The sequence below is a fragment of the Diceros bicornis genome, unplaced genomic scaffold, assembly GCF_020826845.1.
Source record: "Diceros bicornis minor isolate mBicDic1 unplaced genomic scaffold, mDicBic1.mat.cur scaffold_100_ctg1, whole genome shotgun sequence".
Taxonomy (NCBI): domain Eukaryota; kingdom Metazoa; phylum Chordata; class Mammalia; order Perissodactyla; family Rhinocerotidae; genus Diceros; species Diceros bicornis.
Window position 1 is genome coordinate 1,303,608 of NW_026690940.1, and position 26,829 is coordinate 1,330,436.

The window sequence follows — 26,829 nt, forward strand, 5'->3', positions numbered from 1 at the left end:
AATAGACAGTAACACAATAATAGTAGGGGACTTTAACAGTCCACTTACACCAATGGATAGATCATCCAAACAGAAGATCAATAGGGAAACATTGGCCTTAAATGACACACTAGAACAGAGGGACCTAGTAGATATATACAGAGCATTCCATCCAAAAACCGAAGAATACACGTTCTTTTCAAATGCGCATGGAACATTCTCCAGGACTGATCACATATTAGGCCACAAAACAAGTCTCCATAATTTAAGAAGATTGAAATAATACCAAGTATCTTTTCTGACCACAACAGGATGAAACTAGAAATCAACTATAGGAAGAAAATCAGAAAAGCCACACATACGTGGAGATTAAACAAAATGCTACTGAACAACAATTGAGTCAATGACGAAATCAAAGAAGAAATCAAAAAATACCTGGAGAGAAATGAAAATGAAAATACGACATGCCAGAACTTATGGGATACAGCAAAAGCAGTTCTAAGAGGGAAGTTTATAGCAAAACAGGCTAATCTCAGCAAACAAGAAAAATCTCAAATAAACAATCTAACAATGCACCTAAAGAAACTGGAAAAAGAAGAACAAAGTCCAAAATCAGTGGAAGAAGGGAAATAATAAAAATCAGAGCAGAAATAAATGAAATAGAGACTAAAAAAAAAATATAAAAAATTAATAAAACCAAGAGCTCGTTCTTTAAAAAGATAAACAAAATTGACAAACCTTTAGCTAGACTCACCAAGAAAAAAAGAGAGAAGGCACAAATAAGTAAAATCAGAAATGAAAGAGGAGAAATTACAACAGACACCTCAGAAATACAAAAGATTATAAGAGAATACTATGAAAAGCTATATGCCAACCAATTCAACAATCTGGAAGAAATGGATAAATTCTTAGAATCATACAACCTTCCAAAACTGGATCAAGAAGAAATAGAGAATTTGAACAGACCAATCACCAGTAAGGAGATGGAAACAGTAATTAAAAACCTCCCCCAAAATAAAAGTCCAGGACCAGACGGCTTCCCTGGTGAATTCTACCAAACATTCAAAGAAGACTTAATACCTATCCTTCTCAAACTGTTCCAAAAAATGGAGGGGGGGGGGAGCTCCCTAACTCATTCTACAAAGCCGACATTACCCTAATACCAAAACCAGACAAGGACAACACAAAAAAAGAAAATTACAGGCCAATATCACTGATGAACATCGATGCAAAAATCCTCAACAAAATACTAGCAAATCTCATACAATACGTTAAAAAGATTATACACCGTGATCAAGTGGGATTGATTCCAGGTATGCAGGGATGGTTCAACATTCGCAAATCAATCAACATAATACACATTTATAAAATGAAGAATAAAAATCACATGATCATCTCAATAGATGCAGAGAAAGCATTTAACAAGATACAGCATCCATTTACGATAAAAACTCTGAATAAAATGGGTATAGAAGGAAAGTACCTCAACATAATAAAGGAGAGACAGAAATAGCCAATAAGCACATGAAAAAAAGGTTCAACATCACTAATCATTAGGAAAATGGAAAGCAAAAACACAGTGATCACCACTGCACACCCATTAGGATGGCTACTATCAAAAATCAGAAAATAACAAATCTCGGCAAGGACGTGGAGACACTGTAACTGTTGTGCACGCCTTCCTTTTCCTCTGGATGATTCACACCACACTGACACACTCAGCAAGTCAGCTGCACGCTTATACATTTACTCATTTATTTAAAAAATCTAGGCGAGGATTTATTTAACAAACACTTACATAAATATATTTACTTATTTATGTATTTATACTATTACTTTACTGCCTCCCATTCTCCTATGTCTCTTCTCCTTCCAGTTTAATCAAAACATCCTCCACAAAACACGTTCAAAAACAACCTAAGGCCCCAATCCACTGATATATAACAAAATATGACCACAAACCACAACACTTACACAACCCCGATCAATAGGCTGCAATTCTCATTATCATTCCATTAAAGTAATATGAAATTTCTGTTACTACATAACCAAAAGTCAACCCTAAAATCTCAAAAAATAATGATTTTCAATTTATAAATTATTATTTACCCCCCTTTGCGCCACAGTTCTCTTTGAGTCATTTTACTGGTCATCTGCATCACAGGGAATAATAAAAGAAAAAGAGTGCAAACATGATTTTACCAAACTGCTTATTATCCTAGAAAAATATATGGTGGAAGAAAAGGTTAAAATAATTTGCTGAAAGGGGCTTAGGTGTGAAATAATCGTTGGCTCACTGTGTGAGAGACTTCTCCACTGTGTTTTACATTCAGTCATCATCACACATTTGGTGAGTGATCAACAGTACCTTAAATTTAGTACTAATTTTATATTGTCATTCTTACAAAAACTGTGAACAGAAGGAATGAGAAAATAGATATGTAAATAATAAATAAACTTTAAGTAATGATTAATGCCAAGTATTTAAACTAAATTTCTAATACTTGTTTCAAAAGTTTCCACGGAGTATAAGTGAATCTCCACATGGACACTTCATGTTTCTACAACTCTCAGCAACCTCACAAGGTGTCAATGAGCTACTGATGGAAGGAGCATGTCCCACATCCCATTAATTAATCACAAAGGAGACAAAAGATATAATCATTAATCTATTTCAACTCAATTTACTGTTTATCAAAATGCTACTATTAAAATTACTGTTAATCATTGCTACTCCCAGGTTAGATGAACAAATATCAAAATTTCACATATAATCTTTAAAATACTTATCTTTTACAGAAATTCTTTCATCCCATAAATCATGTCTGCTTACAGTTTACCAAAAGAAGAAAATTATTTTAACAAAAAGGAATAATGTCTAAATTTTACCTTGCCGGGCATATTTCTTCCCATTTAAATCAATAGCAAAATCTTCAGGGTAGAAGTCAATTATACTAGAATCCTGTATCAGGGAGAAAAGCAAAGATTCAAAACAAAAGTCACATATTTCTGTTATAAAGAATTTGATACAACTTTCATTCAAGTTATCAGGCCTGATAAGAAAATGAAGTTTCATTCCTTTTAAAAAATGTTATTAAGATATCAGGTCACTAATCCCGGGCCTAGTAAAAACAAAATTCACAATTTTATTTTAAAAGATGAAAATAAAAAGGCCTTATTATAAAAGAATTTTAGAACTGACGACTGTGGGCCCAAGACAGTGAAGAGTTTATTAACTCTAATAATTCCTACTTCTCAGCTGGGTGTCACTCTTTCTAGCTAGGACACAAAACACACGCAGCGGTGACTGCAGGTAAACCAGCCTTCATGCTCTGGTACCCACCACACATGGCTGGAACCAATAAAAATAAGGACTTACAGGTATGCTGAGAACAAAATGACTGTTATAAGAATTTCTCCCAAACACACATCAATTTTATTTACTGGGTAGGGTACTGATGGCCAAGGAAAGCAGGGAAAAAAAAGTAGCAAAAAATATACAGAAGAATCCAAATACTTTTACTTTGTTTCTGGACTTCACTATTGTAACTATAAGATGCAAAAGCAATTGTGACTAGTGCTAGCAAAATGTACGACAAAAATCCAGTTATCAACACACTCAAAAACTAAGACACTCACAGGATCACGCGTGAGCTTCCGCCACGATGGAGGTAGGAAGTTACCACTTGCAGCTGGAAAAACTCCCATAAGTTGTTCCAGTCGTTTAAACTGCAAGAAAGAAAAAAAGTTTAAGATAAGACACAATTTTTATCTAAGCCAAAATTCTACAAATGTTATGGCTCTAAATACTCAAGCTTACCAGTTTAGTACCCTTCTCAAAATCAGAAGGCATGTCTGCAACACCTTCAAAGTCTGAAGCAAATGGTGCATAATGAAATGGATAATACCACTTCCAGGAAGCACAGCCCTAAAATCAGTAAAAACAAACAGAAAACAACAACAAAAACAAATCTATGTTAATGATGGACACGGTAAAGACAAAAGAAATTAAACTATCAACCTATAATATTCTACTGATAAAACATATGACTTCTGGTACATATTCCATGTATTAATTTTTTTCCATGAGTCCTCAAAGATGTTTGGATTAAATCTAAACTTTTACTGCGTATCAACGGCTCCTTGATTTAAAAAATACTGCAAAGCATCTTTAATAATCAGTACTTAATACCAAACTTTATACTAACAAACACAATTTGGTGAAGATTTTTATCCTTAAAATGTGTTTGGTGACATTTCTTTCCAACTCGAGAGCTGCTATCATCACATAAAATGAAGAACAACTGCAGCTGACACTCACTGAGTGTACAGGTGGGTAAGGGACATCACTAGAAGAGTGACTGAGAGTAACAGAGCCAAAAGTTTCATTTTACAATTCCCTATTATATTTTCATGTGACAACTTTCTCTTTACTTTAAAAATATTTAAGTAAACCAATCAAAAAGAAAAAACAGTAAGTTATACTCAAAGAAAAGAGAAGCCTTCCTGAAATGAGTTTTGACTCTGCGCCTAGTGAATTAAAATCCTGAGGGTCAGAGCCGACCCAGTGGCACAGCAGTCAAGTTCACACGTTCCACTTCAGCGGCCCAGGGTTCGCCGGTTTGAATCCTGGGCTCGGACCTACTCATCGCTCATCAAGCCATGCTGAGGCGGTGTCCCACATACAAGAACCAGAAGGATTTACAACTAGGATATACAACTAGGTACTGGGAGCTTTGGGGAGAAAAATGTTGAGGGTCAGAGTAAAACACGAAATGAGAATATTTTACAATTGATACTTAGTGTATTAAATTACTTTCTACTTTCCAACAAACTTCACCTATTCCCAAGTCACATCAAATCTGCTTCACTCCCCAAGCACGAAACCAGGTATTATCAGTGCTACAATCCCCTATATGTCCGCCTAATCGCTCACCAATCTGACATCTCATTTATCAAAAGCTTTAAGTCAGATACAGATTACTCCAATGAGAATGCACTTCATGTAACATCACTACACTATATGGAGGAAATGGGATCATTCAAATTCCTTTCAAATTCTTACCAGTTATTTTCCAGGCTTTTGTCCTTTGTTCAGTCATTTAGCGACTGTGTATTAGTTACTCTGTTATTTTTTATTCCAACTAAACAAAACAATAAACTTTAATAATTTTAAAGACCAAGTACTCTCAACCACAGTATTTAATGCTGAAATTCTTTAGCATAACAAAAATTAGCTTCGTTTATATATTAACACCTAAGGAGCTTCAAAGGCTTTACAAACAAATCTTATTTAAAGTAATGAATTTCTTTATAGGAAGCTTGAAAATATGAGTCTGGGTTCAATTTCAGAATATAGCTCAACAACACACACTATTATAGAAATAACTATTTTCTTAAAATGATTAACTAGAGATTTAGAGGAAAATATTCATTTTGTACCTGGTAATAATATCGAAGAACCCAGCAGAGCCCTTCAACGTACGACTGTACAACTTTACGACGGAATTTGTCATCAGCTGCATCAACGTCAAATTTGTTCTTGTAGTACCGCTGCTTCCAACCAGCTTCCCAAAGCCTAAAAATCAGGCAAAGCCAGTTCATGTTGAATTCATACACTTTCAGTAACTAGCTACCAATTTATCATCCAAATCAATTTATACTTAATATCCAGGTAAAATGTAAATGAGTTAAACAGTAATATTAACATAGCTTCATTTAATTATTTCTAAAAAGTCCACTCACAGGATTTATTATCAACTTAAAGATAGTTAAACGTTAAAAACTCAAACACTGATTCTAGAAAGATCATTACAAAACTACAGTAAAAAAAAAAGAGAATAACCATTTATTAAAGTAGATACACAACACTTGTTTGCTCAGATTTTCATACTGTTTTACATGTTTTTTTGATTGTAGAACAATTCTAAAACTACATTTTAAGATGCAAATACTGAAGATATTTTATATAGTTCAAGTTCCTCAGTTTGTTAAAGTATATCTAAATTACACAAAGAAAGTCAACTAAATTACTTTTTTAAAAAAGAATAATCTAGAAGCCAGGCAGAAATTAAGTATATACCTACTCTCCCTATCCTTGGGCCTTCTCCCTCATTCAGCAAAGCGTTGTTGGCATAAGTGAAGGACACGGACACACACACACACGTTCTGGTAAAACTTAGAAGGAGGTCATCAATTCACTAAATTTTCATTAATCACTGAAAATACAATGTGAAAAACCACATTTTCACTCAAAGTATATTTTTTTATTTTTTTAAGTACTCATTTCTCAATCTCTGAAAGATTTAAAGATGCCAAAGAATACTAAAAAAAAATCAAGAACGATCAAGAACGTCAGGATGATTCTCCATTAAGGGCTCTTTTCTACCATGTGCCAGATCTTACTAATTAATTGCAGTCATGTTTCAGAATACACCATATCAATTTTTTTTATTTACTTTTTTTTTGAGGACGATCAGCCCTGAGATAACATCCAATGCCAATCCTCCCCCTTTTTGCTGTGGAAGATTGGCCCTAGGCTAACATCCATGCCCATCTTCCTTTACTTTACAGGGGATGCCGCCACAGCATGGGTTGACAAGAGGTTGAACCTGCGAACCCCAGGCCGCCGAAGCGGAGTGCGCACACTTAACTGCTGTGCCACCGTGCCGGCCCCTACACCATACCAATTTTAACTTTGCCCCCACGCAAAAGATTTACAGAACATCAATTAGGAGAAATATCTTCTATCCATAATGTTGAATATCACTATTTTACAGAAACTACTAATGAAATAAATGCTAAGAACTCCAAGCATTTCTTGATAGAAGCAATTCTACTTTGATTATCTTCAGCACCAAAATTAAACAATAAAGTACTAAAAAAATCAAGTTAACTATTAAGCTGATATTGATCATGATGGCTACATGGTAAAACAAAAAATATACTCCAAGAGTTGCAGAAGCAGAGGATAAAAACTCAGATCAGGTAGATGCTCAATCACAAGTCACCACAGATCTCTGAATCTGACATCAAAAGATGTTGGGAAAATACAGAACCAGACATCACACTTCTGAAGTTTCTAATCATAAATACAAACACATCATCCACGTCCTATAAAAGAAGCATGAGCTGTGAACCACTAATGTTTAACTTTGAAATAAATCATTTTGCAAAATTCTAAATGAGTTACAATTATTGAGGTTGTTGGCCCTTTGCACTTGAGCCCAGGGTTCAAATCCAGATTTAATCACACAAGAAGCTGTTAATCTTATTATATAATGATCTCAAACTTCTGTATAAATTAAAGAATCCAATTTTCCTATTATAAATTTTAAGTATATAGCTAATGGGAATCTTCTCTGTCATGAACTATAGTTGTGCATATGCAAGTTCGTGGTTTTTAAAAATATATTTATCTCTTAACCGAAAGCCTTTTGCATATTTCATTTTAAAGAAGAAACTTTTCAATTGAGATGATTAAAACAAACTATATCAAGTAACCAAATGTAACTGAACTTTCTGGGTTAAGCAGCTTGAAAATTTAATCTCATAACAGTAACATTCAGATCACACAGAGCTAAACACCTCATGTCTAGCCGATCTAGTGCCTGGTCTCAGAGGGAAAAGTGGCTCGGAGGACAAAAACCAGCATGCATACTAATCTAGACACTTAGGTTTAACAGCTATAGCTTACACATCTCACTGGAATTTACTGACTATCCTAACCCTCCACATTAATTACTGGTGGATAAAAAGATCACAGGCAAGCATCTGAAGGCACTGCTGCTCTAAGCTAAATAGCATTAATTAGACGGCATCTATTTCAGCAATTTGCTAACAAAGTGCTACCAAAATATGGCTTCACCTGACGTTATCCTCTGGTTCAGGTTCACTGTCACTGTCTTCTGCTTTTCGCTTAATTCCTCCTATCGGAGACGGGGAGCCATCAGAAGTGAAACTCGTATTAGGAGATACTGAAGGACTCTGTAGACAATTATGACATTACAGAGGAAGGATTTAATTATTCATTTCACATAAGAAGTTACATCCAATTACTGTTACCACCATGCTCCACAGTAATACATTTTTTTTTAAGCTATTACATAGATATGGTAAATATATTTAGAAAGTATAAAGACTGATCTTGGCATACTCTACCTCTCCAAAAAAGAATAATATAGTACCAAGCCTCCTACGCTTAAACTCAAAAGAATTTGAACATTAAGGTAAAAACTGCTTCAGAAGAAATAAGAAAAACTTAATTTCATAGATTTTTTTTTTTTAATTATAGGACTTGAACATTTTCTTCCTTTGGTGGTTCCCTCGTGTTATGAATTTGTGATCACTTTCCACCAATTAACTAACAAAGCTGTAAGGGGAAAAATATATATATATGTATATAAATTAATACATAAAATACTCAATGCTGGTGAGAATAAAGTTAGATGTAAGTGGTTCAACCTAGTACAACCATTCTAGAAAGCAACAGTTTAATGAGACTCCGCCAGATATCTGTTAAACTATTTTATACCTGTTGTTTTAAAATTCATTGTACAAATAAAATCTATTAGTCATCTTAGAAAAATGCAGCTTTTATTATTTCAAAGACTTGGATACCACTTTAAATTTACCATTATCTTCCCTTTGTACCTAACTCAACGAACATAGTAGCACCCTAAAGTATTTTAATATTTAACTAAAAAATTAGGGGCAGCTTGGTGGCATAGTGGTTAAGTTCACACACTCCGCTTCAGCGGCCCGGGGTTCACAGGTTCAGATCCCGGGCGCACACCTACACATCACTCAGCAAGTCATGCTGTGGCGGCATCCTACATACAAAATAGAGGAGGATGGGCATAGATGTTAGCTTAGGGCCAAACTTTCTCAGCAAAAAGAGAAAGATTGACAACAGACGTTAGCTCAGAGCCAATCTTTCTCACACACACACACACACAAAAACTAAAATGTTCTGCAACTTTAATGTTAAATGACCAAAAACCGAAGTGGCAGAAAATGTTCTCATGGTAAAGTTTTTCTTCTGTTACTCACAGTATATTAGATATTTCAAGTAAATTATTTTTAAATCAAGAACTCAGGAGCCTATTTTAATGATACTGTAACTAAAACCTCAGCATGAAGGTAGTTCACAACAAAGGCCAAGAAAAGTTACAACAAAGCAAAACTATATTTCACATAGAGCTCACAACACTTTCCTTTAATAAATGTATAATATCAATTTTATTCATGATACTGTATGGCTAATACTATCAAAAAAAAAAAAAAGAAAAGAAAAAAGAAAACAGGGGCCAGCCCTGTGGCCTAGTGGTTAAGTTTGGGGCCCTCTGCTTCAGCGGCCCGGGTTCAGTTCCCGGGCACAGACCTAAAACACTCGTTGGCAGCCATCTATATACAAAATAGAAGAAGATGGGCACAGATGTTAGCTTAGGGCAAATCTTCCTCAAGCAAAAAGAGGAAGATTGGCAACAGATGATAGCTTAGGGCCAATCTTCCTCACCAAAAAAAACCCAAAAAAAAACCCCACAAAGAATAAAAATAAATCCAGGAAGGCACTGTTGTACTTGGAAAATGAGATGGGTATTTTCCGGCAGACACATCTGAGTCTGAAATACCAAGTCCAACCTTTAACAGCTGTATGGCCTTGGGCAATTTATTTAACCTCTGTCAGCCTCAACTTCAAACAGGGACGATACTGTTCTATCTCTTTACAGGTTATAGCAAGGAGTAAATGAAACAATATCTGTAAACATCAAAGCTGCCTGCCTGGCGCATGGCGGTTAACCATTCAGGAAGTCGTCTCTATTAGATTTTAAACAACACTAATCCATTTGGATTAAATTAGGAGAGTGATGTTCCTGTCAATCATCTAAGTACAGAGAAGGTGTAAACAAAGCAATCTTTCCCAAATTCACAAACAAGATATAAATTATCTTTAGACAACAAAAATAATACACCTTCAAGGGAAAAAAAGAAGAAAAGAAGGTGTTTGCTCTTTAACGCTAAAGATCTGCTGCTCTTTTCTGCTCTATCTCTACTAACAAAAGTATTCAGAAATATTCTTTCCTAAACATACCAGAGTCATACCAATTCATTCAAATTTCTTTTTAAAAAGCTGTTTTTGCAATCAAAGTTGATTAAACTGAGAATGGTCGCAAATATAATGAAACTACACTTCAGAATGCAAAATTTAAAAACAAATTTATGAGGAAACAGAAGCTATCTAATAAAACATTAACCATGTTGACCATCAGTAGATACCAGTCAAGTACTGGAGCCCAGCACACCCAAACAGCTCAGAAAAAATAACACAGCAAAAATCCATAACTGTAAAGGCTTCCTTTAAATAAACTGGTCATTTGGCTTCATGATTTCCTTAAATTCAACACATTCTAGATGAAAACTCCTCTATGCAAAGATTCCAGTAGAAATAACTGTGTCAAGGAGAATTAAGGCAGGATCAAATAAGCAACCTAATCACCAATCTCCCCATTCCTATTCCCATGGCAGACATTATTAATCAATATAGTCTAATCCTGTGGAGCCTGAATATTGGAATCTTTCTCAAAGCAATCATAGCTGGCAAAGTTTAAACCTACCTGCCTCCCTGAGATTAAGAAAAAAGCATTTTATCATCAACGTGGTCTTAGCAATACTAGTCACTCGCAGTTCATTCTGTGAGGACGGTAGTCACTATAATCTTAAATGATGGACATCAGCTTTTTCCATTCTACACAAGAATCTCACTGCAAAACCTTTCACTGACTCTCCATATCCCACTCTGTTAATGGTGTAAGGAATAAGACAAGAAAGGAAAAACAGACCAAAAAACACAACAGAAACCCCAGCCGCTTCTCTCAGAAGATGCAAAATCTGTTTCCAAATTCCAAATCTAAGGTCCTAAAACTTCTAAGTGTGAATTTATGGGAATATAAATTCAACCAGTCTCATGATATGGCAAAAATTTCACATATAGGGTTGCCTTGTGATAAAGGATTTGAGCATCAATAGGATAACTATTAGAATAATGAAATTTAAATATCCCAACTTATGTAATTTCCTTGGATATATCATAGCAAAAGTTTACATAGGATACTGTACCTTATATAACATCTTTCCTCCCTCTAGAACATTCTCTCTTTCTCTCGTGCCTACTAGCCTGAAATAAGCAATAGCTTTGATTACCTTTTGTCTGTGTACATTAGTTCACGGTCTGTTCCCTTACCCCTGCTGCTGCCCTGCCGGGTGCTCTGAGCTCATGGTCTGCTGCTATTACAAGAAGCTACTGAACAGAGCATAGCCTTGCTGGCTGAGATGATTTGCTTCTGCAGTCTGGATTACAACGTTCAAATAAGGAGGAATACCATGAGGCAAATCCATTCAGTTCCTGAGTTTATAAATAGGGACCAACCGAGCCAGCCCTGATGGCCTAGCGGTTAAAGGTCGGCGCGCTCAGGGCTGGCCCCGTGGCTTAGCGGTTAAGTGCGTGCGCTCCGCTACTAGCGGCCCGGGTTCGGATCCCAGGCCCGCACTGAAGCACCGCTTGTCCGGCCGTGCTGAGGCCGCGTCCCACATACAGCCACTAGAAGGATGTGCAACTATGACATACAACTATCTACCGGGGCTTTGGGGGGGAAAAAAAAAAAGGAGGAGGATTGGCAATAGATGTTAGCTCAGAGCCGGTCTTCCTCAGCAAAAAGAGGAGGATTAGCACGGATGTTAGTTCAGGGCTGATCTCCCTCACAAAAAAGTTTGGCGCGCTCCGTTTTGGCAGCCCAGGTTCGGTTCCCGGACGCAAAACCACCTCACTTGTCTGACAGTAGCCATGCTGAGGTGGCGGTTCACATAGAACTAGAAGGACTTATAACAAGAATATACAACTACGTACTAGGGCTTTGAGGAGGGGGAAAAAAAGAGGAAGACTGGCAACAGATGTTAGCTCAGGGCAAATCTTTCCCAGCAACGAAAAAAGAGCTCTAAAAAAAATTTGGATAATGAGAGCTACCTTAAAATATGTATTCAGATATATTCCACGTCTGAGTTGGAGAGGGAGAGTGTAGGCAGTGAGGAGTACCTGTATTTGACAAACTGAGGAATACTACTCTGCAAAATGCCCATAACTGATCCCTGGGAGAAAAGGGGAAATATGGCAGCAAAACCACCCTCTTCTCTTGCTCTAGCTATGAGACATTTGGATGTCCTGTCATGCTTCTGGCACCATCACCACCCAGTACCTTTGGGGAAGCAGGAAGCACTGTGGCCCGACTGCATTAGAGAAACACTGCAGCCACTTAGCTATCCACATTTACATGTATGTTCTTTTCTTTCACATCATTTAGATATTTTCATATTAATAAGGATTTAACAGAGTTAAAAATATCTCAAGGCAAAAGAAATTGAGAAAAACTATAAAACAAAACAACGCCAGGCTAAGTGATCAAATTCACACACAACTGTAAGAGGCATCTGAAAGTCACCACTCTTCAATGCTACATAAAAATAAGTTACTTACAGAATTATTCTGCATCCTCATTTCATAGGCTGCTTGTCTCGGATTACTGGCTACTTGAGAACCTGGTGAATTTCTTGAACCCAAGGCATGAGGGTTTAATATTCCACCAGGAGTGAAAGCTGGTTGATCTCTCTAACATAAATGGAAATGAATGTAGAAATTAAAATTAAATCACAACACAGTTAGATGACAGGAAGAAATGAAGGCAATGGAAAAGAGTCCCTGCTGTAAGCTCTTTAAAGATGAAATGGATTTCCGTTAACATTACAGGGTTGTCTACAGTTTGATTTGATGGTAACTCACCCTGTAAACAATAGTCTGTAATATTTAATAACTCTGCTATAAAAGTACATATAATACACTTTTCTGATACACAGAAGCTATTCAAATCTCATTAGGTTATTCCCTTATGTTCACTTACAATTTCAAAACGCATGCAAGACACAATTTTAGGCAAATAAAGATAACTATTAAGGTAAAAAAATAAGCCAAGAGTTTGATTTATACTTAGGAAATACAACTTCTATTTATCCTTCACCTTGATGGAATTTAACTCTTTGTTTCCAATTAGTTAGAGCTATGATTATAGCTACAGTAGGTGACAGTCATGGCTGACTGATAAAAGATATTTTTTAAACAGACACTGACTGAAAGAAAATAATAATATATAAGGTAGACATCAAACATGCCCTTCCCTATCTAAGTGGTTTTGAACCCACCTGCAACAATCAATAACTCTACTTTTCTCCCTTATAGGTTCCTGAAATTGCTCGATTCTAATAAAATATAATAATAAAAGGTGGTCCCCAAACTCCATTTGTTTAAAATCCAGTAAGGAAGACAAGAAAAACAAAAACTTAAGAAGTTAAGTGACTATAAAGTGTTATGCAATTAACTAAGCAAACAAATATCACAAGCGAGAAGCACTAGAGTTAAAAGGAAGGACTGCTCAACCTGGATTACAAGCGGAAGCAATAGGGAGGCCTCGTGGAAAATGTAAGATGGGAGGGAGCCGTGGAGTCAGAAACCCATTGAGAGGGACCAAACAAAGGCAATGCTCTGAGTCAGGAGGGACCTGGTATATTTAGAAGACAACTGGGGAAAGCAGGGTGAGAACTTGACCAGATCATAGTATGCTCTGCACGCCAGACTAAGACAGAACTGGATTCTGCGGGAACTAATGAGTCACTGGTAATTTCTGAGCAGAGAAACAACAAAGTTTCCAGTGTTGTGTTCTAGGAAGAGTAACCTGACAAGGATATAGACAGAGTGTAGTAACTTTCAAGAAGATACAAAGAGCTAACTATTTTTATTACAAAAACAATACCCAATTACCATAAAAAATTCAAATAGCTAAGTGCTACCCGGCCCCTCTGGCCCATCAAGTGTATCCCTTCAGACTCTAGAGCTTAGAAAGGACTTCTTTAAAAGTGACACCAGCATTCTTTCTCCAGGTAAGAGGCAGCTGGGTAGACATTACGTCCCTAACAAACTACTGGATAAGGAATAAAAAGCTATCTTCCTCCCAAATTGTAAATATATGTTATTGCCAATCTGATGAAATTAATTAAAACTCACCTTCATTCTCTTTCTTTCTTCTTTCTGTCGTCTTCTAAAACTGTCCTAAAAGTATAACATCCACATATTCTGTCAAATAATTACACAAAAATGTAAGAGTTAAACATTACCAGGAATGATTTGGGAGACAAAGTTTTAAAGGAAGACCCCAGAAACGTAACTAATTAAACTAGGCAATGGACTATATGTTCAAAGTGCTGCTTATCAGAACTTTAGATAGACAGAGAGCATTCTAAATTGAGTTTAGATACACTTTAATTATTCCTCTTAATTTTTTTCAGATAGTTTTTGATATCATTTCAGGAAAGAATGCAAGAGTCATAACAAAGAACCTCTGTTTTACCCTGGAGCAAGTAGCCCACCAATACGGAGAAGATACAAATAAGTAACTCCCCACTTACTTTGGGCCACTCAAAGGCCTCCTTTACCCCAGAAAGCATTCCTCCCACGCCCAAGTTTCTGTGAGCATCAAGGCACTGAGACGACAGCTACGGTGGCCAGGGCTGCTGCTGTGGACAGAAACAGGGGCCAGCAGGTCCTGTACTGACTGTCATTCTACCAGCAGCTGCACTTCCATCACTTCCAAGTCAGTACTGCCACCTGCAATATAACACCCCATTGAGATCTGAAATTTGTGCTTTCTGCCAGGAGAGGGGCTGAATGCTGGACACATGGTGACTGACGACCTTAAAACCTCCTAAGACAGCAACACCACCAATTCCTTTAACCAAGCTTTTGCCCCATCTTTAAACTCATCTAGGTCACCAAGGACCCACAGACTGTGAGATCCATTACTCAGTTTTCAGTCCGTATCTGACCGTGACTCTTCCTTCTTGATCCGTGCTCTTCACTTGGCTTCCAGGACACTACACTCACCTGGTTCTCCTCTTTCACTCTTGCTGAATGCCTTCACTCCTCAACTTCCCAACACCTTAATATTGGCGTTCCTCTTCGCCCAGTACTTGGACCTCTCACTCTCAGGGGAGTAATCATCTAGTCTCACGGCTTTAAACACCATCTACGTGCTGATGACTCCCCAGTTAGGACCTCTCCCCACTCAACATCTCCACTTGGGTGTACAAACTTCACATGCCCCAAATGGCATCCCCACCCCTAGCTTTGTGCCTCCCAGTCTTCTTTATCACAGCAGCTCAGACCATTTTTCAATTGCTCAGACAAAATGCTTTGGAGTCATTCTTAATAGCTTTCCTTCTCTCACCCCTAGCATTTAATTCACCAGCCAAATCCACTAGTTTTACCTTCAAAACATGTTCAGAATCCAATTACCTCTTATCAATCTCCACTGCCACCACATTGGCTCCCTTGGATTATCGCAAAAGAGCCTAATTGGGCTCACTGTTTCTATCTTTGCCTCCATACAGTTAGTCTCAACAGGGCAGTTAGAGTGATCCTTTTATAATATGTGTCAGATCTTGTCACTTTTATACTCAAAACCCTTCACTGATGCAGAGTGAAAGCTCAAGTTCTTATAATGACCTATAGGGTCCTACCAGATCTGGCCCTCCACCATCTTTCTGACCTCCTCTCCTACCCCTACTACTTTCCCTCTGCTTCCTCTGTGCCTGCCACACTGGCTCCTTGCTGTTCCGTGAACATCCTGGGTAAGCTCCTGCCCTAGAGCCTTTGCACTGGCTATTCCTTCTGTCTGAAATGCTCTTCCTGCAAACACCTGCATGATTACTCCCTCATATCCTTCAAAGTCATCTGTCAGTGAGGCCTTCTCTAGTCATCTTTTCTAGAACTGCAATGTCCTCACGTCCACCTTCCCAGATATTTCCTCATCTGCTTTTTTCTTCACAGCACTTATCACTCTCTAACACATGACACACTTTACTCAGTTTTTGTGTTTATTGTCCATCTCCCGCGGAAGAATATCAGCTCCATGAGGTCAGGAATTTTTGTCTGCTTTTTTCTTTTGTTTTTTGTTGTATCAGTAACACTCAGAATACTATTTGGCACACGGTAAACACTTAATAAATATATGCTGAATAAATGAAGAAGATTTGCAGGACAAAAGGCAAACATCAAAGCTCATAACATAAAAAGCATCATATTTCTGACCTAACTGCTCAATTTTAATAATAAATATTGATGTATTCCTCTTTTACCATGTATTCTGCTGGTCAGTTAAATACCTATTTCTAAGGGTGGTAGTTACACATAAGCAAAATAGGTACACCTGGTTGGACTTGACTGATCTTTAATTTTTGTGTGCTATGAACTCCTTTGGAAGTCTGTCAAAAGCCGGAGACACACTTCCTGGGAAAATACACACACCTAGATACTATTATATTGAATTTCTGAGGGTTCATAAATTTCCCCGATGTCCAACCATGCTGACAAACATCATATGATGTCAGGGATACCAAAAACGATCCAAAGCTTTAAAATGCCCTCTCTGCCAGGCCAGCTGGAAACTTTATTACTCAAACCTGAAGCACTCTGGTATCTATCAAATCCCATACATCCCACTCTAATGGCAAATATCACCAATACTTAATAGTACAGAGTAACCTAAAACCACATAAAAGGACTGTTCTAACGTGAGGCTTTTACACCAAGTACTACACCGTACGTGTAGTTTTTTCTTAAGCATAAATGGCAGCAGGTCAGGTGGAGACACCAGAATTGTTGAAGGCTTAGTTAAAAATGGCTGTCCTGATAGACATTTGATATCCTAGACAAAGTCAGTTATGCTATTTAAATTTTACATGTGAAAAATTCTTGCCATCACAGAAGATTACCAAGTACCAAAGGCTTTAAAAAGAACACTTACAGTCTACTCACACTGGTATATAAAATGGTACCCAAGGTTCTAAAAAAGAGATCACTAGCTATAGCATACAAAGCTGAAGAAAATATAAAATCTTGTCAGATGCAATGACATGTTTTAATCTGTTAGGAGATAATGAAGCAATGTAGCAATATTATTATGTTGCTATTTGCTCAAAATAGCCATATGACTTTTTATAAAATCAGTTTCTAAAAGGATTTCCTTCACTCTCTTTCTAAAAAGCTACTATCTGCTCATTTTACCCACTGCTTGCCTCCCTTGCCACTCTTGCACAATCACCCTGCAACCTACTCTGCCTCCAGGCTACTGTCCCTCCACCCCACTAACTCTTCAGGACCTCTGAACCCCTGGCCATGGACTAGGGGCCTATCTCACTCTGACGCCTCCGGCAGCACCAGTGGCTTCTCATCTCTTCAGGGATTTCCTCCCACCTCTCTAGAACTGACTCCTCTTTCTCCTTAACATCCATGCTTCTTAAGGTTTCTGTTGGAGGCACTTGAACTCCATACAAAACTCCAGGGATTTCAACTTCACACTCATGACGTGAAGTATTCTGCTAATGTTCTCAAATCTCCTTCCAAAAGACTTCTGCCCTGAGCTTTACACGTATCCATCTAACTGCTTCACGGACTTTTCTCCTCTCAGGTGTCCTGTGACCCCTCCAACTCAGTATCTCCAAAAGAAACTCAATTTCCACCTTGTCCTCACACCAACCTGCTCTACCCCCACTGCTTGCTGTCTCATGAACGGCCCAACCACACTCCCAACTGCCTAAGCCAGACTGGACTTCTCACCTAAGCACTCACTCCATCATATGTCATCAATTTCCAAGTGCTTTATTAGTTTATTTCTTTCTTTCATGTTTAATTGCTTACTCAGAGCTGCAACCCTCTGCCTAGACTGATGCTATCTAACCCAGAGGCCCCTACCCTCCACTACCAGAGTACAGAGTTCCTAGGTCTTCACCTGACTTCCACAGCATAAACATTTCCTATAAAACATGGCATCCACTAGTTCATTCCCAGCATTCTTCCAGTCTTGGAACCCTCATTTCACATCCTGTTGATCAGACATGTGTTTGGATTTTTATCTTAATCAGGATTATGAAGAGAGAAAAAAATTACAGTGCAATTCACACAGTGTGCAATACATAGTTCCACACAGCAAGCATCACAGCCTTTATAAAATAATCAAAGCACTGGCCACTCATGATTACATTGGCATTTGACACACTATAATAATATAACAATGCACTCAAAGAGGTTAAAAGTACAATCACAGGATCATCATAGCCTATTAGAGACAGGAGCGATTTAGCTACTGCAATAGAAACACTTTACCTCATCATCCTTTCTCTTTTTAAAAATGCTATCCTCAACTTTACCAACTGCTAACATGATCATCTGTACTCTGCAGATTGACATAACCACTTTCTGTAAGGTAACCCTGTAAGTGATGAAATACATGTAAAATGATCTTCTTATAAAAGCAAATACTTCTGTTTTGAAATTATTCAAGAATGAACTCACCCCAGTTTTGTGAACCACATTTTTGTATATGTTAACCAAACGGTCAATTGCACCTTCCCTGCCACCAGGAAACAAACGTTATGTATTAGGACCAGTACGCACTGTAAGCAAGAAGGCTGCAACAGTAGTTTAAAAACTCACACAAACACACATACCAAATCTCTAACGACGACAGGTGAGGAAGGAAGTCATTTCCCACAAAGAAGCACATGAAGACCCAGTCATCAACGCTCCTCTCGACATCAAATGTGAACGGTAGGCTGGCCATGGTGAGCTCTCTTTCCAAATACTACAACCAAAAAGGAATGCTGCCATTAAAGCTATGAAACGGCACTCTGCTTTAGAGCGCTGATTCTAGTGATTATTGCTACATACCTCACGAAGAACATTAAGACAAAGGAAGATAAACTCTCCTTCTGCACAAGGAAGACTATCTGCAAGTTCATCGTGCTGCAACAAAAGGAGTAAAGATTAAACAAGTCTACTCTAAACCCTGTAATTTTTTTCCAGCCAAACGAACATTATAGCTTTTTTTAAAGCAAGATCCATTTTAATATTACAAGTACTAAATAAAAAAAGAACTCACCAAACCATTTTAAAAATAAAAATTACCCATAATCCCAATCATACCTAGACCAGGGATTGGCAAATGTTTTTTGCAAAGGGCCAGATAGTAAATATATATATTTTAGCCTGTGCGGGACACACAGGGTCTCAGTTGCATATTCTTTCATGTTTTATTTCGTTTTTACAACCTTTTAAAAATATAAAAACCAGGGCCGGCCCCCTGCATAGTGCGTAAGTTTGGCATGCTCTGCTTTAGTGGCCAGGGTTCACAGGTTTGGATCCTAGGCGTAGACCTACACCACTAGTCAGCCGTGCTGTGGCGGCAACCCACATACAACATAGAGGAAGACTGGCACAGATGTTAGCACACGGCTAATCTTCCTTTAAAAATAAAAAATTAAAAAAAAAGTAAAAACCATTCTTAGCTCACAGGCCAAATCTAGAGGGCTGGAGTTTGCCAATCTCTGACGGATAGCCAACCAGTATTTTGATGTGTATGCCTCTAGACCCTTCTCTGTGAGCATACAGTATATTTCTTACCTGCTTTTTTCACTCACTATGTCTTTTAAAGAGGTACCATATTCTTAAAACAGATAGAAACCTCTTTAGAGACTGGATATAATCAAGTGAACCCAAAATATGCAGAAACTAGGAGTAACTTAAAAGTATCAACAAGTTTAAAGTATCAACAAGTTTAATATATTTGATTTGTAGTTCCTTTTAAGAATAACCATTTGAAACATTACTTGTACAAACAAATCATGTGCCATGGACATTATTACCTATGAGACTGAAGCCTCGTATACTTACAAGCTATGTTAGAAAAAGTGGAGAGTAGAAAGAATGAGTACACGCATGCTTTTGAATGTGTCTTTAAAGAGTTTTCAAAGACACATTTCTATGAGAGGGAACAGAGTAAGTAGGTAAAAAATCTAATCAAAAATAGTCTTCTCTTTATTTTAAAAATGAAGCAACCTGAATATATTTAATGCTGTTCAATTATACACTTAAAAATAGTTAAAATGGTATATTTTGTATTATATATATTTTATCACAAAAAAAATAAAATAAAATTTTTAAAAATGAGGCAACTACCATCTCAAATTTCTTACCTTTCTCTTCTTTTCTCTTGGCAAACCTTCACAGTCCTTAACTTCATGTCCAAACTGATTACAAAGAGCACATGGCTTAGGTTTGTTTGGTTTGAATTCTTCTCTAATAATGGTAAAGTTGGGTTCATATGTAGCAAGGCCGAGCATAATGAGATCAGCTATCAATCAACAATGACAAAACACTGAACAGTGAGCACTTTCAGAAGATCCTTACCATAACCAAAGACATAAGACATTACCATAACACAAGACACCAACACAAAGAAAAGCCCAAAGGAGCACACAAACAGAGGCAGCAAAGTCAAAATGCCTAAAACTTCCTAGTAGTTCTCAGTCAACAAGATGTCCCCCAGATACATGGGCCTAGAGTGTAGACTACCACTCAGGAGTCAACACTCGTCCATTTTAAAGGTATGTGCAGCCATATTAAAAGGTAGAAAAATGTAAGAAAAAAATTAAAGATAGGTAAACATTAATCACAGATTAAATAACTCAGTACTAATTTCCTCTCAAACATAAAATCAGCAAGGCACTTTAGAATTTCCAGGCAATCATGAATAATTCATTACTATACACCAAGTCATCAACTTGCTATGGTTTAATCCAAGAGACTCAAATTCCAAAGAAGAAACTTACCATCTGCTCCACATAAGCAATGATGAGTGTTTGGGTCATGGTTAGGCTGAGCTAAAGGAGGAGAAAACATATATTTATTATATTTATACCAGAGGAATATCACATTTTACCATTTTCTATATAATGGCTTGTCAATCAGATATTCATAAGTGATTTTTTCCTCTTTGTCTTCTAATGTAATCTATAATTTTATGTTCTCCTTCACCAGGAGCACTAGCATCAGATAAAATAACCTATAAAAGACAGTTTTTAACACTTTCAGCTCATCTCCAATTTTCTAGGACAAAAATCAACAGAACTGAGTATCTTAAAATAAACTGGGATAATTCTATTAAGATGTTATTAATTGGAAATTTTTCTTAATAAGGTGTGTGTGTATTAAACACCAAAACTATTTACTTACCGCATGGAATAGAAAATCAAATGTCTGGGTTAAACTTAGCCATTAGCAAAACTGACCAGTCACAAGTCTCCACCATTCTCACTGCCACCTAAGGACACAGCACTGAAGCACACAAACCCTGGGAGCAATCAATAAAAGACACCCAGTAAACACAATTTCCCACACCTAATAACAGGGAAATAGGCTTATGACCCTAAAATCACACAACAGTTTGTTTAAATTTTACGTAAATACTTAGGAGAACACAGTGATTCTTTCAAGGCAGACCCACGACTTTAATTTTGCTATATTTTGATTTCAAATAGAAATTTTCATTTAAAAATTACTTTCATACATAAATAGATATTTTTTAAACCATGAGTACCATTTTATGGCTTCATAGTGACGGTACGAGGACAAAAAATTGGCATTGAGAGAAAATTCGACTGTCTAAAACTGGATCATGCAAGACATCCCATTTCTAATAACCCTGGCAGCCTCTCCTTTCCTCTGACAGTCAACTAGGATTTCACAGGGGGGAAAAAAGAAAAAAATACTATCAGTCATATCAAAGTATAGACTCAAATATCACCTTCATCTTTTTGAAGTACCAAAATGTGAAACTTACTGTCAAAATTTTCCACCCAGGATCATTATTTAAACGATCAGCTATGTAATAGCGAAGGCATTTAGCAAGATTGTCCATGAACTCGGTTCCCTAAAATGATAGAAGGAAATAAATTAAGCTATCATTTAAGAGTTAGCAATAGCCAGCAAAGTCTGAGACTACTTACTGGTGTAATACAGTTGCTGTCAAATCTTTCTTTTATTTCTTCTGGAGGAAGAAAGCCACCTAGAGAAAAAGGCAATGTTTTGTTATCGCCATAAAAAGTGAGGTAAACTACACAATATTAAGCCCAAACAACAAAAACAGTAAGTTCAAATACAAAAAAATGAGAAGTATTGTCACTTGAGGAACAATGTTCCCCTTTCTGGGAAGAAAATAAGATTCCTCTCCTCAAATTTAAATAAAGCTTTAACAGAAGTGTCAAACAATATATAGTACACAAAAGATACTATATTGTTATATAAAAATATAAAAATTATGATGTTCTTCCTAAGGCCCTCTGCAGCAGAATACACACACGGGTTAGGGGTTCTAATTTGATACCAGTTCTTAAAATAAAGGTGCCTTAGAAAAACAAAATTAGGGCCAGCCTCGTGGCTTAGCCGTTACGTGCGCGCGCTCCGCTACTGGCGGCCTGGGTTCAGATCCTGGGCGCGCACCGAGGCACCGCTTCTCCGGCCATGCTGAGGCTGCGTCCCATGTACAGCAACTAGAAGGATGTGCATCTATGACGTACAACTATACACTGGGGCTTTGGGGGGAAAAATAAATAAATAAAAATTATAAAAAAAAAAGAAAAATTAAAATGCTGAATTTATCACAGCTTATGATAAGAAATAAATGATAAGAAATAAAAATATCAGCTAGAGGGATACAAAAATCCTATTTTTCCCTCTGTATCACTGATTAGCTTTTTCTCAAGACACAAACATATTTCATAACATGTTCAAGAAAGAAGACATCTTTAAAATCAAAGACAATCTGTTATAGATACAAACAGGTTTTAGAGTATTAGTATAAGCTACAGCTAAAAGTAACTATATACTCGCATACTTCTAGCAAATTAAAATAACATAGAATGTATCATAATTGCAGGCTTGACCTGACTACACCATGGTATCCTTTTTCAACTTCCAAGTGTAATATCCTGAGCCAATAAACTGTGGCTTTCCTGGTCTATCATATTGCCCTATGTAACAAAGCACCAAACAAACCACTCTGCTACAACCACGCCCCATCTCACACACAGGTGTCTTGGGAAAGAACCAGTCAGAGTGGGCATGAAGACCTCTTGACCTTTCTCCTCTCTGAGCTTTAGCCAACTCCTACCTATGTACCCATCAGGAATTTCAAGGCTTTGAAGAATTGCAAAAATGGCCACATCCCACCCCTCCCCTCCTCAAAATTGAGAGAACCCTGGGTACCTCACTGCCTCGGTTCCTGCTACATCAATCTAGACTGACAGTGTGTGTGACTTGGTGAAAGCCTGGAATATGGATCACATCATCCCAGGCCTCCTCATGTAGACCTCTGAGTTCTAAGAGGAAGCAATAGGCAAGCTACCAAGACTGATTTGAGGAAAATGTTTACAGAATGCTAGCTTTCTAATAGCCCCCATTAGAAAAAAAGAAGTAAGAAGCACTTAAAATATTTCTGTTTTACAGATATAGAAAAGTTAGCAGAAGAGCTGCACTTGTCCTGAGAGGGACTGACAATCTGCTCTCCCTACCAGAATTCCCTCCTTGTATTCCCAAGTTTCTCTTTTACTACAGAGTTTGGAAACAAATAGTGAAGAATTCCATTAACAACTTTTCCTCAACAGTGAACATAAATTTTCCTTGCATATTCTGGGATTCTAAGTAAATTAAAACCTTATCTATTTGAAAGAAAAAGTTGCCGCCCCTCCCCCTTCTGCATACATCTTATAAAAAGTCCACCTTCAAGACTCATTTTCTTTACCTTTTGCCAGTATTTCTTCCCTGACTCGCTGCTTCTCTACTGCTGCTTCCATTCCTTCCTTTGATGCTCTGAACCTCCTCGAACGCTGCTGGTTCATTTTAGCACGTGGTTCCTGAAAAACATGTATTTCACATTCACATAATATTATTCAAAATATTTGCAACTAAATCTGCACATTATTTTGAATCAGTTGTTTTTATAAAACTAGTACACTAAAATGGAAAAGGTAAGTAATATGTCTAATAATCCTTTCACGACAGACAGGAGATCCTGAGGACTTAAATTTGGACCAAGAACCTAAAAGCTGAGCTCAGTGAGTGACATATCAAATGGACAAACATCCTATGAAGCCACAGCACTTAACAGTGCAGGCCCCACGACCTAATGCCAATTCCACTGGGTTATGGTGCTTCAAAGCACCCAAGAAGAAAGCTCACTTTACTCAAAGACTCAGCCAGCAGACAATGACTACAGAACCAGGATCAGGAAGAGCTTCCTTCTGTCCTTGCCTAAGAGGAAGGACGGTCTCCAAATGAGATCCACAATGCCCTATAAAAGCAAAAGAAAACTACTTGATCTGTAGGACCCCAAGGCACTTCCATTTTGTACTTCCCACAATAAGCTTCATAATCACCACTCTGTCTCTACAAGCACAGCAGGAGACAGGGAACAAGGTTTTTACCAAAAGTACTTTTAAATCATTCTAACCAAGTGAAATTTAAATCACTGGATAAACCTAAATGAAGTGAACTGGACTGTAAGGTTCTGAAGTTACTGAACTGAGTTTTGGGGTTGGAAGGGACTCTAAAGTATCCTGTCTACAAAAAATAAGTTATTTTATATTCTCTTTTAAACAGTTCCCTTTTCTGTAAAATGAGACCACCTAATCTAATTCTTTCAAGCACCAAGTTCTATGATCTACATTTATATTTTAAGAAAAAAACATGTTACAGACATGAGCACGTACACAACGCACACAAATATGTACATATTTTATACTTGATCTAGCAGTAAGGGCATACTGCAGTAAAGTTAAAAATTTTCTTCAAGAAACTTAGCTAATGTGAATTGGAATATGCTCCAAATAAGACATATTCCTGTTCCCTTTATTCTTTACTCCACTTTAAGTACAACTTAACAAGTTATCAGGTAGCTAAGATTTTTCTTTGAGTAAAGAGAACCTCACAGAAAAGTTAATCTTCTTGGACCCAAAGTTTTCTGGATTTTCAAAATCATTCCATTAGCTACTACAATTGCTAAATCTAAAAGATAAAGAGAATCTATTTGCATATGGATAAATAAATTTAGGCTTATGATTTACCTTAATTTTCCTTGAACCCTGGTATATAGTTTGCTAACCAATTATAACCTAAGCTACTTGATATTATTATTATAGGTCAGTAAGTTATTCCCCTCTTAAGGTCCTGTGATGACTAATCACAGCCTATAGGATAAAATCCAAACTCCTGAGTGTGGCAGGTGAGGCCTTCTTCAAGTCATCACTCTACTTCCCTTTCCAATCTAAAACTCCTACAGTTGCCCAAATATGTCAGTGTGATCATAGGCATGGAGAGTGTGTTTACCTGCCACATTTGAGAAGTCCATAAGGTCCTCCCTCCCCATATCTGTCCCATCCATCCCCTTCCACTGCCCACCAATCTCCAATTATTCTTTATCCTTCAAGAAATGGGACAAAAGTCACCTCCTCTCTATCTTCCAACTCTCTTAGTAGCACTGATACCTTCTTCCCTCAACATGCTGTATGTGTTATCTAGTGCCTATAAAGCCCATAAATAACTAACTTCACTCATTTATCTAAGTCTCTGTCCCTTTACTGGTAAGCCCTTCAAAAGCAAGGGCAGTCACCAACATCCCCAGCATTTCACAGTACTTGGTACAAAACAGGCATAAAAAGTGTTTGAATGCATGACTGAAGGATGAGGCTTGCTTTCTCAAATTTACCACACTCAATATTTTTCTTTATTTAGCTGACTTTCATTCTAGACACTGGGAACACAGCAAAAACAAAAACGGAAGACTCTAAGTTAATTATTTTAGCACTTACCACTCCATCTATTGCCATGTAGAGAAGTCATCTTGGTCTTACTATATTGAAAAGTCTGTCAATGTATTCAAAAATTGCAACCATCATTTCATCTTCGTTTTTTGGTGCCGGTCTATAATGATAAGCAAACAATGTAATATAATATAGTACTCTTCTGTAACTGGTGATGTCAGTGACAAAAACAGGTTACGTACCTGTCTTCAGGATGAGTACAGGGATGGATGATTCCATTCATATCCAAATACAGATTACCAAACTCCACGTCATTTGGATTAGGTTTACTGGCATCAACAGGAATCTTTACACCATTGCATTCTTTTGGCTATGAGGAAATGATAATTAATAGTAGTTTGATTGTTCAAGTCTGAAATTGATATAACCTAGGCTCAGTAAATACCTGTGTTTCATTTCTGAATTGGAAATAAAACACTTTAAGCAATCTTTAAATTATAAGTTATCTTATTCCTTAAAGCAAACTGAAGTAGATATTTCATTTGTAGAAAGGAGACAGCTTCCAACACAAGTTAATCTTCTCTATGTGGGGGATAGTTATCAAATTTCCAAATCATTCAGTTGTCCAAGCGAGAGACCAGGGGAGTCACCTTAGAATTCTTTTCCCTGACCACCCATTCCAATAAGTCCTGTCAATTTAACATGAAAAACGCTAACAGCATCAGGGCATCATCTCTCACCTACAAGACTGGAACGGTCTTCGTGTGGACTGCCCACCTCTAGACTCTCCTGTCTCCAGCCTGCCCTCTATGCTGCCAGAGTTTTTTTTTCTAAAATACAAATGTGGCTGCATCTTAATCTTGCCTGATTCTCCCAGTGATTCCCATAGCGGGTGTAAACCAATGAGCCTGGACCCACCCTAGTCTCCTGTCCCACCACGATATTGTTCAGGTCCACCCCATCTCGTCTAAGTTCCTGGAAAACGCTCTCATCTCTCAACGTCTTTGCACACTGCTTCCTCTCTCTCAACACCCACTTCCTGAAATCTTAGTAATTTTCCAGGGTCAGACTCAGATCAAATGTCGTTCATTTTATAAC

The 26,829-nt window shown here is 37.4% G+C and overlaps 1 protein-coding gene across 1 annotated transcript; it reads right to left on the reverse strand.

The window, feature by feature from the left end:
• Positions 1 to 3,703: 3,703 nt before the first annotated feature.
• On the reverse strand, positions 3,704 to 25,893 carry LOC131402407 (5'-3' exoribonuclease 2-like; the record flags this gene model as incomplete). Its single annotated transcript, XM_058537182.1, is given in 18 exon segments — positions 3,704 to 3,708; positions 3,811 to 3,907; positions 5,422 to 5,557; positions 7,847 to 7,965; positions 12,509 to 12,640; positions 14,087 to 14,131; positions 18,242 to 18,314; positions 18,316 to 18,347; positions 18,431 to 18,488; positions 18,586 to 18,719; positions 18,806 to 18,880; positions 20,110 to 20,267; positions 20,746 to 20,798; positions 20,908 to 20,978; positions 21,756 to 21,845; positions 21,922 to 21,980; positions 23,715 to 23,826; positions 25,780 to 25,893. Coding segments are annotated over 18 exon segments (1,563 nt in total), but the record flags the coding sequence as incomplete, so codon positions are not given.
• Between the last annotated feature and the right edge of the window lie 936 nt (positions 25,894 to 26,829).